The 17878-nt window shown below is 41.0% G+C and overlaps 2 protein-coding genes across 2 annotated transcripts; both read left to right on the plus strand.

The window, feature by feature from the left end:
• Nucleotides 1-329: 329 nt before the first annotated feature.
• Nucleotides 330-12021, plus strand: LOC307018782 (cGMP-specific 3',5'-cyclic phosphodiesterase-like; the record flags this gene model as incomplete). Its single annotated transcript, XM_079649208.1, has 20 exons — nucleotides 330-577; nucleotides 1233-1926; nucleotides 3461-3544; nucleotides 3746-3826; nucleotides 3908-3997; nucleotides 4139-4291; nucleotides 4416-4483; nucleotides 4646-4794; nucleotides 5040-5215; nucleotides 5305-5355; nucleotides 5457-5603; nucleotides 5878-6006; nucleotides 9912-10006; nucleotides 10182-10269; nucleotides 10502-10602; nucleotides 10700-10777; nucleotides 11180-11243; nucleotides 11349-11423; nucleotides 11629-11712; nucleotides 11872-12021. The coding sequence occupies 20 exons, from the start codon at nucleotides 330-332 to the stop codon at nucleotides 12019-12021; spliced, it is 2805 nt and encodes a 934-aa protein (XP_079505334.1).
• Nucleotides 12022-13261: 1240 nt separating this feature from the next.
• On the plus strand, nucleotides 13262-17836 carry hpf1 (histone PARylation factor 1). The gene is made up of 8 exons (XM_079694583.1): nucleotides 13262-13427; nucleotides 14423-14606; nucleotides 15353-15539; nucleotides 15724-15822; nucleotides 16129-16282; nucleotides 16633-16720; nucleotides 16847-17019; nucleotides 17512-17836. Exons 1-8 carry the CDS (start codon nucleotides 13389-13391, stop codon nucleotides 17644-17646), a joined length of 1059 nt encoding a protein of 352 aa, XP_079550709.1. The 5' UTR covers nucleotides 13262-13388; the 3' UTR covers nucleotides 17647-17836.
• Nucleotides 17837-17878: the final 42 nt, after the last annotated feature.

Below are 17878 nucleotides of genomic sequence, written 5' to 3' on the forward strand. Positions count from 1 at the left end.
TGAATGGACTCTTAGCAAACTATGACAGGGGGCTAACCTGTGATCTAATCGAAGCTAAGCCCGTTTTTTTAACCTGTTCCATTAAAGCTGTAACGAAGTTTAAATGAGTTCCTTTAAATGAATAATGTGGTGCCAGACGTAAATTAAGGTCAGGGGATTACCTTAACGCAATCGTATCCACGGGCTCTTCCACTTGGCACAGTCTGCCTCACAGCCTCCACCATTTCTCCTAGATAACTCACCTGGTAAGAAAACTGAGTTTAACGGATCTTTTTTCGCTCTACTTGAGCGAGGGGATGCCATGCCTCCAATCTGAATCGCTGGAGTGCATGGATCCTGACCGTACGACGCCCGGACCATCCTCTGCCGCTGGGACAGAGGAGCCCTTACGCAGGGAAATGGTGACAGCCCCGCTGATAGTGAAGGACATGAGCTGGTTCTTCTCCCCGCTGTGGAACCCTTGCTCGAAGACGCGCAGCACCAGGTTTGAAGAAGGTGTGAAGAGCGAGCAAGTGGAGGCATGGCTGGATGACCACTCCGACTTCACGAGGTCGTACTTTTTACGCAGGGCTTCCACGTAAGATATAAAGCCTACTTTAATCCTTAACTACTGATAGTTGCATCTCTGAATACGATTTGAAAAGTCTGTGTCTGGAGGAGGTGTTAAGTGTTTACTCAAGTACTGTACTTGAGAAATGTGTACTTTAGTTGTGTATTTCCATGTTATGCTATGTTGTACTTCTACAATTAAATTCAGAGTTAAATCGTGTACTTTTACTCCACTGCATTTATTAATACCTATAGTTACTTTGCATATTTTGTTTAATGATATTAAATATAATCAACATTTAAATAAGTATTTATTTACACCTGGAGTCAATTCACAAGCTTCCCTGCAGCATACAAACTCATTTAAACTAGCTGCACAATTACCAGCTTTGATAAACACTTTAATGCACCAATAATTATAATCAAAACATTTAATATATGTTATTCTGAAATGGGACAATCTGCATAATGAGTACTTTTAATGTTGATAGTTTAAGTATAATAAGATGCCTATACTTTTGTACTTTTACTTGAGTAACCTTTTGATTGCAGGACTTTTACTTGTAACAGACTATTCCTACACTCTGGTACTTCTTATTTTACTTAAGTACAAGATACTTCTTCCACCTCTGGTGCCTAGTCCAGCCAATCAGTAATCTAATCTGTCTTTTCTGTAATTTCAGGGTCAGCAGCCCACAGGCAGAATCTCCACTGCCCAGGGTTCCCAGGAGCAGCTCTGACCACTCTGACCTGCTCAGGAAGGGTCATCATCATCTCAGACCTTCCTCTCCAATAAACAGCTCACGCATGTCAGCCTTGATGTACAGGCCCGTACCCCTTAGCTCCCATCTCAGTGCCCCTCCTGATTGCATGGATCGATTCCATCCAGATGTGTTGGTCAGTCACTGCCCTTGCTCTCCTCGCTCTCCTCATTCTCCATTCCCTCATCATTCTTCACGCTTCTCTTTTTCTCCCTGTCTTTCTCCCATTCGCCCTTCCTCCCCTGACTTACCCCACTCCCCTCATCCATTGTACCCCACTGCTACAAATTCTGCTCTCTGTGGCCATGGTGAATACTGCCCATGGATGATGGAGCTCCTGAGAGGTGGTCTCAGCTCGATGGGTTCCGTAGTAGAGCTCTGCCAGGGGGCTGTCCTACACACCGGGGAACTGCTGGCAGCCGAGTGTTGCTGCCTCTCTTTGATAAAGAAGGACTGTGGTGGAAGCAACAGCTTGGAGGAGGTGGTTGCCCCAACAGCATTGGGGTGCTTGAGTGAAGGCAACCTCTACAGCCATGCACACCTGGAATTGCTGAAGGGCATCATGGGATGTGCAGTGGCCACAGGATCACCAATGAACCTGAGAGACGTGTCAGGGGTAAACCCACAAACTCACACATTAGTTGTAGTCTCCATGACTCTGCGTCAACTCCACACATAACTCAAGTTGTTTTTTCTAGGGCAATGGTATTTTGAACATACTTTTTAACTGCTTATATATATTTAAGTTCCTGCACTACCTTTTTAAAGGTGCACCATATTTATCTTGCAAAACAATCAGAGCAGGGGATCTTAAGCGAAAGGTGGCTTAAACAGTGCGTTTCAGAAAGACTGACAGACAGTAAGAGAACAAATATTTGTTTTGAATATGTAAACATGTTCTATCATTAACAGTAACCCTTACATTGAGGAATGTACACTAAATGCCAATTCCTGTTAACCTTTTTTTAGGCCATGACAATTTAATGCAGTGTGAGTGTGAGGGAATCCCAGATGACGCACCTGCTTCTAATCCTTTAAGAGACTGAGACAAATTAACCTCTGTCAACTCAGTAAACTGTCCCTGGCACACGCGCACACTCACCAACTCAAAGAGAAAAGACGGCACAGCTCACAGGCTTAAAGGAGGTGCCCACACCTACACTCTTTCTCCTCGCCAGCAATGTGATCAGGAAGCAGTTGGCAGATTATCCTCAGACAGTTTGGGTGTGGGTGGCTACTTAGCAGTGGCAGCTCCAGAGTATTTTTGTTGGGTAATCTATGTAGAGCTAACCCATACAGTGGTGGGGCTCAAGTCAGTATTTGCAATGTAATTACATACACGCTCCCCTTGACAGTGAAACGCCACACGTGAGGTTTAGATTATTTCCCTGTCTCAATCCAAATTTAACTGTATGAAATAAAAAAGGCACATTTGTCTTGCAGTAAATAAAGTGGGCGACCTGGAGCCAATCCTGCAATTTCCCCACAAGTGAAAGAGTTGACATGCTGAAAACCCAACCTTTGCAGGGGGGTCTGGGGGGATTCTCCCCCAGGAGATTTTTTGAAATACTAACATAAAATACACATTCTGGTACTCTCTTGAGAACAAAAATAAATAAATCTATTACTACACGACATATTTAAAAAAAATGAATGCCATTTAAGTTTTTTGTTACTTTGTTCTGAAAGCTGAACCTGCTGCTCCTCACAGAGAGAAGAGGCTGTGTGAATTACTTTACATTGTGGATAAGAGCGGATAGCCCCCATTGTTCTGTGTGTCAAAATGAAAGACAGCCCACACACCTGCTATCAATCATCAAACCGTGGGGTTACTTTAACATATTTTTTCATGGTGGGGCTAAGCCATTTCTTGGTATGGCTGTAGCCTACCCCAGCCATACCCTGGCTTAGTCATGACCTGTGGGACACCAAGTCGAATTGTGGGTAATCCTGGCTAAATCATTGAAAGCCGATGAACAAATATTGTATAGTTTGGGTGAAACGTTTTTAGCTGCCAAGTTATAAGAAAAGATGTTGAAAAAAGTGTTTTAATGAAACATACTGTAGTATGTGTTGCATTTAGATTTAAAAGAGTGGTGTGCTTTTCTACAGTGCTATACTAATTCGGTGTTCATTGTTTTCCCTCTCAGGACCCCAGGTTTGGCTTAGATGACGATCAATCATCAAAGATCAGGAATGTTTTGATTGTTCCCATCAAGAACCACAGGGGAGAGGTAACATTTGTCTTCATTTATTTTCAAATGTGATATAATATATGTTTTTATTACACATGTCCCAATGCTTATGCAGGGGAAATATATAAACACAGTCTTATAGAGCAGTGTGATGTATTGTAGAGTTCAAAACACAGACTGGCAACAATACAACTTTTAGCGATGTAAAGACATAAAAAATGTCTCTCTTTTTTTTAACAGGTGGTCGGTGTAGCAGTAATGATCAACAAGAGAAATTGCTGCAATGGATTGGTTTCTGTTTTTACCAATATGGATGAAAAGGTGAAGGACTAGAGGTTTGTGCTTTTTACTGCAGGCCAGCAGATGTTATTATGTATTAAAAAATATGTGTCAAATGTTTAGGTGCTGTCAAATCATATGGATGTATTGGGGTTGGTCCTGGATAATGTCCAGCTGTATGAAAGTTCAAGACAGGAGGCCAAGCGCAGTCAGGTAACACCATAAGAGGACAATATCAAATCTATTGATATTATTGAATGTCTATGTAATCTAAGTGCGTGCGTGTTTGTGTCCGTGTGTTTGTGTGCGTGTGTGTGTGTTTGCGTGTGTGTTTGCATGTGTGTTTTGTGTCAGGCCTTGATAGAGATGGCCCAGGTTTTGTCGAAGAAGCACTGTTCCTTTGATGTTCTGCTGAGTAAGATGGCTGCCACAATCATGCCCTTCACACAAGCTCAGTACTGCACCATCTTCATCCCCGGGAAGCAAATCTTGGATGAGAATGACCAGGTGCTTTATCCTGTTTGATAAATGTTTTGTTTGTTTAGAAAAGGGTGTTTTAAATAGTATCTCTGTATCATTACTTTCTGTTCTTCTCGTGCTTTTTCAAGTTCATTCTTCCTCTCTTTTTCAGATTTCATTCTCCAATGTGATCCACCTGGAGTGTGAGGAGCTCGGATCAACCTGCCAGATCTACAGAAGGTTCTGCCTGTTGATTCATAATGATTAATAATGATTATTGCTTGCTTGATAGCTACGTTTTTCTAAAAACATTTGTGTCATACTTATTGCAAATATATAATGCAAATCCAAATGGAATGTTCCATATCTAACACCAGACATTTGTTCCATGTCATTTTTCAGGGAGCGTGACATCAGCAATATAGACCAATCCCATGCCCTTCAAACTCTGGTGGCTATGGAAACATTAAAAATGTCACAGATTTCTGAGGAAACAATAACGAGCCTGATCTGCTGCCCTGTCAGAAATGAGAGGTCTACAAATGTTATTGGTAAGTCTCTTATGGATGGCAGTGGTCATGATACAGTCTCAGCTGCACTCAAACTCCTCCTTTCACAAACTGTAGGGCTGCCACATGGGACTTGTGTCTATACAGTTATTAATGCTTGGCACACTTAAACAGACAACATTTGCCTGGAAATGGAAGTCAGCTGTTGTATGATTCAGACTTTTAGGGTAAAGGTTTAATTAAACACATTAAAAATGTCCTCTATACCTTTCTTTTTCGTCACATAGCGGTGTGCCAGCTGATGAAGAAATGGAGCATAGACTCAGAGGACATGGAAGCTTTTAACAGATATGATGAGCGCTTACTAGAGGACCTGGCTCTGTACTGCGGTCTGGCTCTGCAGTATGTTAAGGCTGTGCTGATCACTGAGGAGCGCAGGGCCAGTATAGAGGTCACACAGGAGGTGGGTAACCCCGTTATTATATCACGTCATATTTATCTTGCAGCCAAGTTAACTTTCTAGGATGTTTGCAACTAATATTCTCTTCACAGGTTCTTGCCTACCACATCACTGCAGCAGAGCAAGAAATCCAAGCATTGCAGGTGATTCTTAGCTTTCTTTGATATGACCAATTTCTGTAATTCCAGTCTACCCAATTGTTCTGACCTAAACTCAATGGTTTTGTTTTTTAATGTGTTTCCAGGAGGCCTCCATTCCTTCTGTTGAATCACTGCATATGCTAGACTTCCATTTCTCAGAGTTTGGTCTGCCAGAAGAAAGGGGGACTCAGGCCACCATTCGAATGTTCCTTGACCTTAATTTGGTGCAGGATTTTAACATTGATTACAAGGTAACCAACCATAATAATAATAATAAGGTTTCACAGGAGAGGGTATCCAAATAAGCCTATATAAAAATGCCAAGCATAGTTTTTTTTCATCATTTTTACGAGGGGCTTTTTCTATTTTTAAGAGTTAAGTGTGACTTATTACAATTAACAGTTCACCTCAAGAGTTTAACTTTTGGCAATTTAAAATGAAAAAGACAATTAAAAGCATGTTCAATTCAGAAATGTAATACCTCTTCAGTTATTTACCATCTCTTTACACGTCTACTTTCTCCAGACTCTCTGTCAGTGGGTGCTTTCAGTGAGACGTGGTTACAGGAACAGTGTGCCTTATCACAACTGGAGCCATGCACTGTGCACTGCTCAAAGCATGTTTGCTATGCTCATGGCAACAGACCAACTCAAGGTATGCTAAGTATGTGTGTTTTTGTTCCTGTGCATGTACTATAGCTGTCACAGCAGAATTCTAATATGTAAAAATGATAATGTAATGTCAATAATGGTAATCATCTAATCTGATTTAAATACATCCACAAAATGTAGTTATCTCCTTTTATCACAAAGGCCTTGAATATTATAAGCATTTTGGTGAAAATGTTGCTGTGGAGCTGTCATATCTTGACCATTGCACCAAGTTGGCGAAATTCTACAGTGTCTATTTTTAGTTCCTAAGTTTAGCAAAGTTCTGAAGTTTGAAGAACTGCAAGGACTCTTTGGTGAAGACACTCTTTGTAATTTCAAAGAGGATTAATTTCAGACCTCCCCAAAACGCCTTAACTACTTTCCATGGGGATCACAAACCTTCCTAAATCTGCTCCCCTCTCCAATCCTCTCTCACATATTTTAGTCTCTTTCTATCTCTCTCTCGCACAAAGTGAGTGCATGCCTTCCTCTCTTGGCTGGACTATTTTAATGTTACAACTGCAGACATGTACATAGCCAGGGGTGCACATAAGTGGTACGCATGCGCGGCAACAACAACAATCTGAAATGCGTACCGTCACTTGTGCCAACGTATATGTGAAGCCTTTCCAGAAGGCGGTTAGATCACCGGACGACAGAGTCGGTCTCCGTGTGCACAGACAGGGCTGCTGTTAACGTCGGTTTGTACAGCACCACTGCGCTAAAACAGCTGATCACAACTTTCACACGCTCTGTGGTCACGAAGCTCTGCACTACCAACCCCCCCCCGTTGACATTCGCGATACAGAGGGCTTCATCATACTCCACTAGCACCCCCCCCTTATTATCATTTCAATTCATTTAGTCATTAAGTGTGATACGGTGAGTGAAGCAGGTAGGACCCAAACGCAGATAACATTTGATAATACCTTTATTTCAAGGTCTAGAGTAAACTTGGAACAAACAAAACACTCTCCGGTGAACTAAGTCACAAACAAAAGAAGCACCAACACTGAACACAGGAGGAGACAAGACTAAATACACAGAAGGGTAATCACAGGACAAGAAACAGCTGGGCAGGGGAGGAGAAACACAAGGGCCACAGGTGAACACAATCAGATAACTAAACACACCAGGGAACTAATGACAAGAGGAAAAACACAGGGAAAAGGACCAGAAAAGAACCCAGAGGAAAACATGACATGGAAAACAGCAAAAACACCCAAACCTACAAAACTACAACCGTGACATGAACCCAGGAGCGTGACAAAGTGCTATTTAAAATGTTAATTTGCTACATATCCAAACAAACAAACAAAGTGTGCAATCCAATGAATGTTAATCTAACAGGGTTTTGATATATAACATATCTCTTTTTCTTCTCTCAATTATTTTATTTATTTTTTGCACTCAATATCAATCAGACTATTGTTCGTTTATACATTTTAAGAATGGCGTTTATCTTTTTTGAGAATTAGTTCTTATTTTATTTTTAATTTATTTGGGTTAACAGATGATACAAATGTTTGTGTCAGTAAATGTGTACTAACAGAGGCGGGGATGTGTGTGGAAATAACGGGGACAGAGCTGGCTGCTGTCAGACGATCAGCTGTGCAGCGTCATCACAAACGGACGTCGCTTGACGACGCTCCGGAGGAAAGGACTTCCCATTGCTCTTAAAACTCATTTCCCTGCTTCTCGTGGTTTCCTCTCGTCCCTCCTTGCTTAACTGGTGGGAGGGACTAGTCACAGGGAAGCGACGCAAGTGAGGGACGCAAGGAATCCATTTAACCGAAGTGAGAAAGGCCCTCTGATTCACCTACAGAGATATCTATAAACGGGGTGGGCCTACCTGAATGCGTGCGCAAGCCCACCGTATATAAGGCGGCCACGCCTCCTGACTGTCATCCTTTTCTCTTCAGCGAGCGAGCAACAACTGAAGCAGAAAAAGTAAAACGCTAGAAAGAAGAAGAAAGAGTTATACCTTCACGCCACTGAAGAGTCGCAACTTCTAGAGACCCGGGCCTGTCCTTCGTGCCCTGGCTTAATAGCGGGCGCCGATCCACACCACCTCTGCTTCGAGTGTTTGGGGGACCAGGATATGGCCGAGGCGGTGCCATTCACATTCGCCACTCCAGCGGGGCGGATGGCTCCGTTTGCCGGCGAGGAGGATGACGAAGACTTCCCGGTGGGCACTTCCGGGTCCAGCTTCCATGGAAGTCCACCGCTGCTTGCCGTGTGATGTCCCCTGGGGGATCACGCCACATGGCACTCCAAAAATACTGTGATGATCTCCTGGGAGCCCCCGTGTTTACGGAAGGGCTCTTTGGATCGATTTCCTTGGTCACCTGGATGAGGAGTAGTCGCAGCCTGGTATGCTGCTTCTTGCTCATCCTCAGAGGACAGAACACTGTCCCACAGTCGCCGCCCCGTTGTAAACTCCAGCAGGTGGGCGTGCGCGCGTGAGTGGAATAAACAGCAAAAAGTGTTGTCAAAGCACTGTGCGGGTTCAAGAGACGCTATTGCCGGCGTGCTGTTGTCAGAAAAAACACCTTGCCTGGTATAATAGCTCCGATTAAAGCGTTGAATGTGAAACACAGCGTTAATACGAAGGCGCAAGGCCCAGTGAGAGTGGCCGCGGTGCGTTCAGGGACCTCCGCAGAAGAACGGTGGGTTACGTATTGTCCCTAGTTCTAGAGCAGTGCTTCTCAAAGTGTGGTCCGCGGACACCTGGTGGTCCGTGAGCGCCCCTCGTGGTCCGTGAGTATATTGGTAACATTTCACATTAGAAATAAATAAATACATTTCAGTTTTCCGCACTCTCGCGGGAATATCTCCGCAATGGAGTGAGGTTAAGTTTCACTTTCGATTGCATGATATAGCCCAGTGCAACACCTTCATCACACATGCTGCCAGTTGTTTGTACCATTTTCAGGCGATTTGTAATCTGTTCTAGAAAAACGATGCGTTTTTTGATATTTGTGGAGTTAGGTGGTCCGCGAGTGTTTTTTTATTGGTTAAGTGGTCCTTGGTATGAAAAAGTTTGATAAAACACTGTTCTAGAGTGATGTGTGTGTGAAAGATGCATTCAGTAAAAACAATTGCATTTATCCCAGAGTAAGAGTCATCTCTCTCCACAATTCCACATTTTCCCATAATGTCAGTTTCAACGAGACAGCATCATGACAGGACCTCTGTAGAAAATCTGCCCTTTCTGTTTCATCCCCACATGAGCCAATCTTCCTTTTATGGAAGGTTTGGCGGCGGAGTGGGCCTGCCAGAGAGTGCTGCAGCTTCTTAGCTGCGACTCCACAGCTGCTTGCAGGCCCACAGTCTTATGGGGAATGGAAGCTTAGCTGTGTACTGACAGAATGGATGGACAGGACACTGAAACTGGGGTACTCACTCCAGTTTTGCAGCGTCCATCCTCCATTCAGGGGCTTAAGAGAGGCAAATCTATCATCCCAGGAGGAGATAGGTTTCCTTTCAACAGAGATTCAGGCCCTGTTGCAAGAACAGGCTGTGTCTGTTGTGCACTTTCAGGAGAGAGAAAAGGGGCTTCACTCCATGTTCTTCTTGGTTCCCAAGAAGACAGGAGAATTCAGACCCATTCTGGATCTTCGCAGTCTGAATCAGCACATTGCCAGCAAAAACTTCCATATGTAAAACAATTACTGGAACTAGGGCCGCCTTATATAAGGTGGGCTTGCGCACACATTCAGGTAAGCCCACCCCGAGGGGCCGGCTACGTTTATAGATATCTCAGTAGGTGAATGCTCGCATAGTATGGTTAAGAGGTAGTACCCATAGAGTCCAGTAGAGGGCTCCGCCTATACTTATATAACTAGGGTTACCCCCATTTCTTCACTTCATCTTTCTCTCTCTTTGTCCTTCACGTTCTGTTTTTAGACAATTTTTTCCCGTCTGGAGATTTTAGCACTGATGATTGCCACTCTGAATCATGATATTGACCACAGAGGAGTCAATAACTCATACATTGAAAGGTAACAAATAATGTATCTTCTTTTACGTAGACTCAAGTTTCAATTTTTCTCAAATAAGTAATCTAATACAATGCTATATATTTATTTTTCACACATGGGTTTCAGTTATCAGTCACTGTCTTCTTTTGTTCAGCCAATATATATATATGTAACTCTCTCTCTCTGTCTTTCTCAGGACGCAACAGCCTTTAGCTCAGCTGTACGGACACTCTACTCTGGAAAACCATCACTACAACCTGTGCATCTTCATCCTAGACAACACTGTAAGACATCCTCCATTAATGTTTTCATTCATATTTCTCAGCCTTTGAGTCACTGGTGTATGCACTCAATCTTTAAAAGTTTTTTCATATTTAACCACTTGTAAACCATAATATATTACTATATTTTTCTTCTGTCTGTATGTGTCCATCTGTCTTTTTTCTGTCTTTTCAATTTAATACACATGTTTTGTCACTCTCCTACTCGGTGTCTGTCCCTCTCGTCCTCGCCCAGGGGAGTCAGATCCTCAGCAGCCTCTCTGCAGAAGACCACAGAGCTGTACTACACATGCTCAAAAGGGCAATCATTGCAACTGACCTGAATGTCTACATGGAGTATGTTAAAACAGAAAATGTCAAATAGCTTTACCTTCAAGCATTGTGAACTTCTTATTCTAACCCTGATACCCTTTTGTCTGCTTGTCTTTTTTAGGAGAAGAACAGAGTTCTTCAACCTCGCCAAGAAAAGTAGAGTGAACTGGAAGAGCGAGAAAAAAAAAGATTTACTGAGGTGAGAAATACATAAGAATCATATGATAATAATATCTATGATGGAATGATGTGAATGGGCTGTTGCTATAATAAAGAGTATTGAGTCATTCATGCTTTTACTTATCAGAAATGTTGACCCCTTTTTGTCCAAAGTTTGAAATTAACACTCTGTAAACGTTTTCATTGTCTTTGTATGCATTGTCTATTTTATTTTTATTTGCCGATTAAAAAAATAAAATAAAAATAATGCCTTTTTCTTTGTGTTTAAAATGTTAGGGTAATTTTGTCTTGCTTTTGTTTAGCCTCACTTTTAGATGTTCTGTTGGTGTATGGCCTTTTCAAAATACTTGGTAAACCCTGTTTGTAGATGTGCTATATAAATATAATAATTATTATTATTTGTATTATTATTACCCCACAGGTCGATGCTGATGACAGCTAGTGACCTCTCTGCTATTACAAAGCCTTGGCCTGAACAAAAGAGGGTAAGTCTTATAAAAGAGTTTTCATCTGAATTTTCTTACTTTATCATCATCTTTCATTCATTATAAATTCATCACAACCCTGACCTCACTTTTTCACCAAAACAGATTGCCAACCTGGTTACCATGGAGTTCTTTGCACAAGGGGACAAAGAGAAACAAGAGTTTAAAATCAAACCCATTGTAAGTCTTGCAAGCAGGATTTAAATAAAAAAATAGTGTACCAACGTTTCTTAAAGTATTGTTATATCTATGGGTCCATAAAGAGAATAGAAAATCATCTACCATTTAAATTAAGTGACATTATCTCCACTATTAATATTTAGTATTATTACCTCCTATAAAATAGTTATATTTTAACGGCCAGTGTACTCACTCTCCTCCCCAGGACATTATGAACAGGGAAAACAGCCCTCGATTGCCATACATGCAAGTTGAATACATTGATGACATCTGCTATCCACTATACAAGGTGTGTTATTTCCGCAGGTGTTGATTGCGAGTGGATATATGCATGTGTTCCATGTGTTCATGTTTAAGCAAACACAACACGGTTCTTGATGCTGTCCTATTCTCTTATCCTCTGAATTCTATAACTCCAATTATAACTCTCTGTCTCTGCCTCCCTCAGGCTGTATCAAGGCTGTTTGACACCTGCTCCCCACTGCTGGCTGGTTGTAAGAAGAACAGAGCACACTGGATGGATCTGGCTATGGAAGCAGAGGATGAAAACTGTGAAAACACTAGTTGTGTAACCCTGAAAACACAGCTAGAGGAATAGAGGACAGAAGACAATGAAGATAAAAACGAACTTTACCTATATTTGTTCTCCTACCCCTCTTGGTCACATTTTGACTAAATATCAGTATAGTGCCACATCACCAATGTGTAAACTAAATAGATGCTACAGTTTTTATACATTTTGCTGAGAGCATAATGTATAGCAAAAATCCATCAGGAGTTCCCAGTCTCACCTAAATTACATTGATCACATTACATTGATGCTTAATTATTTGTATATCACTGAAGCAACACAAGCTGAGAAAATAGCTTAATAACTTACATACGATCAGAGATGGGAAATAGTGGAGTACAAATACTTTACTGTACTTAAGTAAATTTTTCTGGTATCAGTACCTTACTCCACTACTTAATTTTTCGCTTTTACTTCTTACATTTTTAACACAAATACCTGTACTTTCTACTTCTTACATTTTCAAAACAGGTTTGTTACTTTAGTTTACTTTACTTGTGTTTGGTGGCATGATCATTATTTTTTAGAATTATTGCGTGACTATTGATTTTAACACGATCCGTGTATCCATCATTTCCTGGTCTTCTTTAAACAAGAGGGACCAATGCCGTCGTTCAGCATTGAAACACTCATTAGCTAACAATGACATTATTGTTCTTCTATTAATTTAAAAGGGAGGGCAGTTACTCTTTAAAACAGTATAGTTATTGGTACTTTTTGCTTAAGTACATTTTGAAGCCCATACTGTCTTCTTTACTTCTACTTGAGTAAGGAAGTTTAGTCAGTACTTCTACTTCTACCAGAGTATTTTTTAAACATGAGTATCTGTACTTCTACTTGAGTAAAGGATGTGTGTACATTTGCCATCTCTGCATACGATTTGCATTTCTGTGTCAATGCAGACTACTGCGATGTTAAGCATTAAAGTTGCAAGTTCCCTTGCAAACCTTATCTTTTGGCCTATTAGCCATTACAAATATATGTGGCTTCAACGTTAAGGTTGTCTTCGTCAGCTTGTAGGACCAGTGTTGTTTTTAGAGCCAGTGTATATTTTGGAATTTCCACTGATAATTAGATACCTCTGTGTTCTGAATTTCTCGTGCAAGGCCTTATTGACGCTGATAATATCTAAATTATTAATAATGTCGTTTGTGACAGAAAAAACTCAAAAGTAATCTATAAATTCACATCAATTGGTATTAAAGGATAAAGAACACATAAAAGTCAACCACCACCAGTGTGAGCCCAGCCTCAGCGACATGTTTGTTACAGTGGATTCGGGAATCTGCACGTGCAGCCTCTGGGGGGCAGTGTGCGTTTTAACCTACGCCGCGCAGTTCCTGCTGATTCAGACCCGCAGAAGAAGAAGCCAACGGAGAGACAAGAGCAGAAAAATGACAGGGCGCGCAAAAAGAAAAAACAAATCCAGTCAGGTAAATGTACAATGTTTTCACCCCTCTGTTGAACTGCACACATGTCCGTTTGAAATACAGTTTCTCAGGCAAGGTACAGTGCTGCACGTACTTATAATGGCGACACATTGACTTATGTTAAACGCTGTGGGCAGGAGTGTTTGGCACGCTGTGTGCAGCGGTCAGGCGACAACATGGCAGCAGCAGCGCTCCTGCACAGCCGCTGGTTCAGCCACAACCAGATACTCTCTAACACAGCGGTATGATTGTGCTGCATTACTCATATCAGAAGCGCTGAGACATTTACTTTAACATAGTTGTTTAGCTAGGTAATGTTTGTCGGCTAGCCAGCTGCTGAGAAAGGTGTGTGTTTGTTTTGTTTGTTGTGTTTGTGGATTTGACTCGTGGTTTTAGCCCACAACATTCACAAATCAAGGCTTTCAGTGCTAACATTGGTTGGCAACTTTAATTCTTCACCTTGTTTAAGATTATCTCCCCATGAGGCGAGTACAAAACATATAAGGGGGAGGTCAGTGAAAACGCTTCAACAAAGCCCACCTTTATGATTTTGAAATGAATATATTTTACCATCTGTTTCAGAGTTTTGTCATATTTGGTTGTCATTTTAGAAGCTGTTGACGTTTACTAAAGCATTATATTTACGACATATTTTAAAATCACAATCATAATCATTAACATCTCCTGACAATAAGACTTAGCAAAAAGAAAATGTACATTTTCCTGCTGTTGTGTGTACAGGTAGCGTTGTTACCCCTGCAGGAGCTGCTGTTACTGCACAAATAACAGAAAAAACATAGATGCATTAGACACAGATACATCCAAACTCAATACATAAAGTGCATCTAATGGTTAACCATATTGAGTGAAGTTAATAATCTCCAGTGGATGAGCTTATTGCAGGGCTGTTAAAGTACATTATTGAAACTTGCTTTACCAAATAAACTGACAAACTAGTCTGCAACATCATAGCGGTTTTTCCTACAATATGTCTTCAGGCGTTGGGTACAGGCAATGGGGAGTTGAAGAAAGCCCGTGCTGATGAATCCAAAGCAGTGCCATCCTCAGAGGTGGATTCAGAGCAACGCGATGAGATGTTGGAACTGTACAAGCTTCAAATGCCAGAGGATCTGTACCACTTCTGGGACTTCTGCAAGGAACTTTGTCCTGAAAGCCCCAGAGGTATGCTCTTTACTCCTATGGTGTATCTTGTTACATGTATTCTGATGAGACAGAAGGTGTGGTCTGACATTTAATACATTTGTATGTGTGTTGACTGGACATATGTATCTGAATTTATCCATTGGGAAACATCAATCAAATCAATGGGTTGGATGCACAAATGCTCCACTAGTCTTCATGTAAAAACAAACAGTACCAGGCCAACTCTAGTGCCTTTGTAAGATGTTGCCTTTATATTTGCCAGTCTTGCATTAAGAAGCAGTTACGTTGTCTTTAATTGTTTTGGTAATAAGTGCGGCCCCTCCATGGAATATTTATAGACGATGTAACTGTTTAAGATACCATACAACTAGCTAATAGTTAAAAATCAGTTGGTGTATACAAAGTAAAAACATTATAGGAACTATTCTTTATGACTTTCCATTTCCCAAATAGACATCTAAAAACTGCAGCTGTTGTGTGACCAATATCTCACAGTCAAAGTGTAATAAGGATAAGATAAAATAAGGATGGGTAATAGAAAACAGCAAGATGCAGAAAGTTATGGGGGAATTCTTTTCTTTCCCATATGATTGTAATTATCCTATGGCAATCGTTAACAACTCTTTTAAGAATGATGATAATAAACGTTTATATAAAATAAGATTATAAATATAAAAAAACAACCTTAAAAGCCTAATTTGCAGCAATTGCACTGGATATTCATTGAATTCTATACTTGTTTTTATTCATCTTTACCTGTAAAGGTGCGCTGAAAGACACACTGGGTTTGCAGCTGGTTGGTCCCTTTGACATCCTGGCAGGAGCCCACACAAAATCCAAGAGTCCTCAGCCTAACTTCCACCTTCACTGGAGGTATTTGTACGACCCACCAGAGTTTCAGACCATCCTTTTGGGGAGTGAAGACAGAGAGTATCACATTGGCTACTACAGGTAAAAACATGTTTACATCTGAAGTCTGTGAATGAGTAGATCTATGTACAACCTGTGAAATTCCTTTTATTATAGCTTTTAATGCTGTAGCTTCCACAATAAGGATCTTGATGAAACAGAAACAGTGATAACTAAAAGTGCAATCAGTTCTACTTTACTGAATTGTATTCCCGAAATTAATCAGAGATACCCCAGACTCCCTCCCCGCGTTTGTTGGAGAAAATGAAGCCAAGAAAGGCTGCACTATTACACAGATGGGGGACAATGTGTTTGCTGCTGTTCTGTAAGTACCAACCACCACATATTCACCATACAGAAAGTAGTGTTAAATTGTGTAGTACATTATCAAATTACAAAAATGTAAGCACACAGATCACGGATATATTCATTTACACATGGATTATATGTTGGTCACACAAGACTGTCAAACACTCAATACTGACCCGGATCAACGATCATAAAAGGTGATAGTGGCACCCTTACAATTAGGATGATATGCATAACTATTGAAAACGGCTTTTCTTCAAACAGTCTTTTAACTACCATACATTTAATTGTACCCACTGTGTGCTCCCTCCTCCATCATCAGTCTGTTTCTGCTGAAGAGGAGGAAAGAGAGAGGCAGCAAGAAAGCAGATGGAGGGGCTTTGGAAAGCTTAGAGGCACAGCTGAGAGACCGGGCAGAAACTCTGGGCTTGTCTCTAGAGCAGAAGACTAAAGGCATGAAGCAGAGGGACAAGAAGGTAACTTGCACAAGAGAGCAAATTGTAGTCTCCTAATTTTACCTCATATGTTGCTTTTTACCAAGGACTATCAGTTTTAGACCATGGCAGTGTATATATTCAATACTGTACAGTAAATCAAGGACACCTTATGACATGTTATACCCCCAGTGTTTGGCCTCTATATAAGGGACCTCCTTGGTACAGTCACAGTGGTTAAACTTATTACTCTTTCAGCCCCACAACATCACTTAATAAGTGTATTTCAAAAATGTTTAATAGGTTGCTGTCCAAAATAAGTCATATATTTGACCAAAGTTGTTCCAAGTCGCCACCAGCATGTAATCTCTTCACCTCTTATCCCACCATAGGTAGTCACCAAGACGTTCCACGGTGCCGGCATCGTTGTACCTGTAGACAAGAATGATGTAGGGTACAGAGAACTACCAGAAACAGATGGTGAGCTTATAAACTGTATACAAAGCAATTTACTTTTCTTTTTTTCTTTTTTAGACTTACAAGCATTTAAATCCTGGTATGGGAGTGATGATGTTTTATCTTTTTTTCTCCCTCTCCGCTATCCAGCTGGTTTAAAGAAAATCCTAAAGGCAATTGTTGAAGCCCGGAATGATGAAGAGCGCGTAAAAGCCTTTGGACCTCTCCAGGAAATGGTCACATTTGTTCAGTTTGCCAACGATGAGTGCGACTACGGCATGGGATATGAACTAGGATTGGACCTCTTCTGTTACGGATCCCATGTGAGTCTCATAAAGTTGAGCATTAAATCCCTTTTGACACACTCAGAGATTTGACTTTTTTTCACCCACTGTCTTTGCTTCCGGACCATTCTCTTCAATATACCGAATACAAATGTAGACAAATTATATAGGGTTACTTTCATGTGTGCTCATTGCATGCTTTTTTTTTTTTATTAATCTATCCAGATTGTTATTTAGCATTTTCAATTATGAGCAGTGCTTCTTCAGCATCTTGTAACATTGTTTTTGGTGCATCTGAATTTGCAGAAGATAAATCATTCAGTATTGCCTAAATACTAGGTGTCAGCCTCCCTCAAATGGTTCACACATCTGTGTTGCAAGTTATGAGTGTTAGAAAAAAACATTTCTATTATTTTGGGGGGATTTTAAAGCCAAAGGGTTATAGGGCATGTAAAGGTCTGCATGTTGAAAAACCATGGAGATTAAAATTAGAAATGCACTACTAATCTTTGGTTTCCTTATTCTCCCCAGTATTTCCACAAGGTTATCAGGCAGCTTCTGCCCATGGCCTACAGCCTCCTGAAGAGGAATTTGTTTGGGGACATTTTGGAGGCCCACCTCACCAACCGCAACCAGGACACCCTGGATCAACTGTCCCCATGTTAAAAAAGACTCAGAAGTACACTCCAGCTCTAGCTTTTATAAGCTTTTCCCACCATGTGTCCTTGTCTGCTGTTCTTTGTTATTATTGTTAACGTTAATGGTGGTTTTGGTGCTGCTGTCATTGATTCGAACCAGTTCAATGATATTCTTGTCCTTAAAAAGTAGATGTCTAATAAAGTATTTTTATATTATTTACCTGTCCGGTTTTGTATTCAAGGTGAATACTGTACCTTTC

The sequence above is a fragment of the Notothenia rossii genome (assembly GCF_949606895.1).
Source record: "Notothenia rossii genome assembly, chromosome: 1".
Lineage (NCBI taxonomy): Eukaryota > Metazoa > Chordata > Actinopteri > Perciformes > Nototheniidae > Notothenia > Notothenia rossii.

Bases quoted from the DNA above. Each gene is read 5' to 3' on its own strand.
- hpf1 (XM_079694583.1), top strand. From the start codon at position 13,389: ATGACAGGGCGCGCAAAAAGAAAAAACAAATCCAGTCAG. The intron at 14,607-15,352 runs GTATGCTCTTTA...TTACCTGTAAAG, and splicing joins TTGTCCTGAAAGCCCCAGAG to GTGCGCTGAAAGACACACTG. The intron at 15,540-15,723 runs GTAAAAACATGT...GAAATTAATCAG, and splicing joins TATCACATTGGCTACTACAG to AGATACCCCAGACTCCCTCC.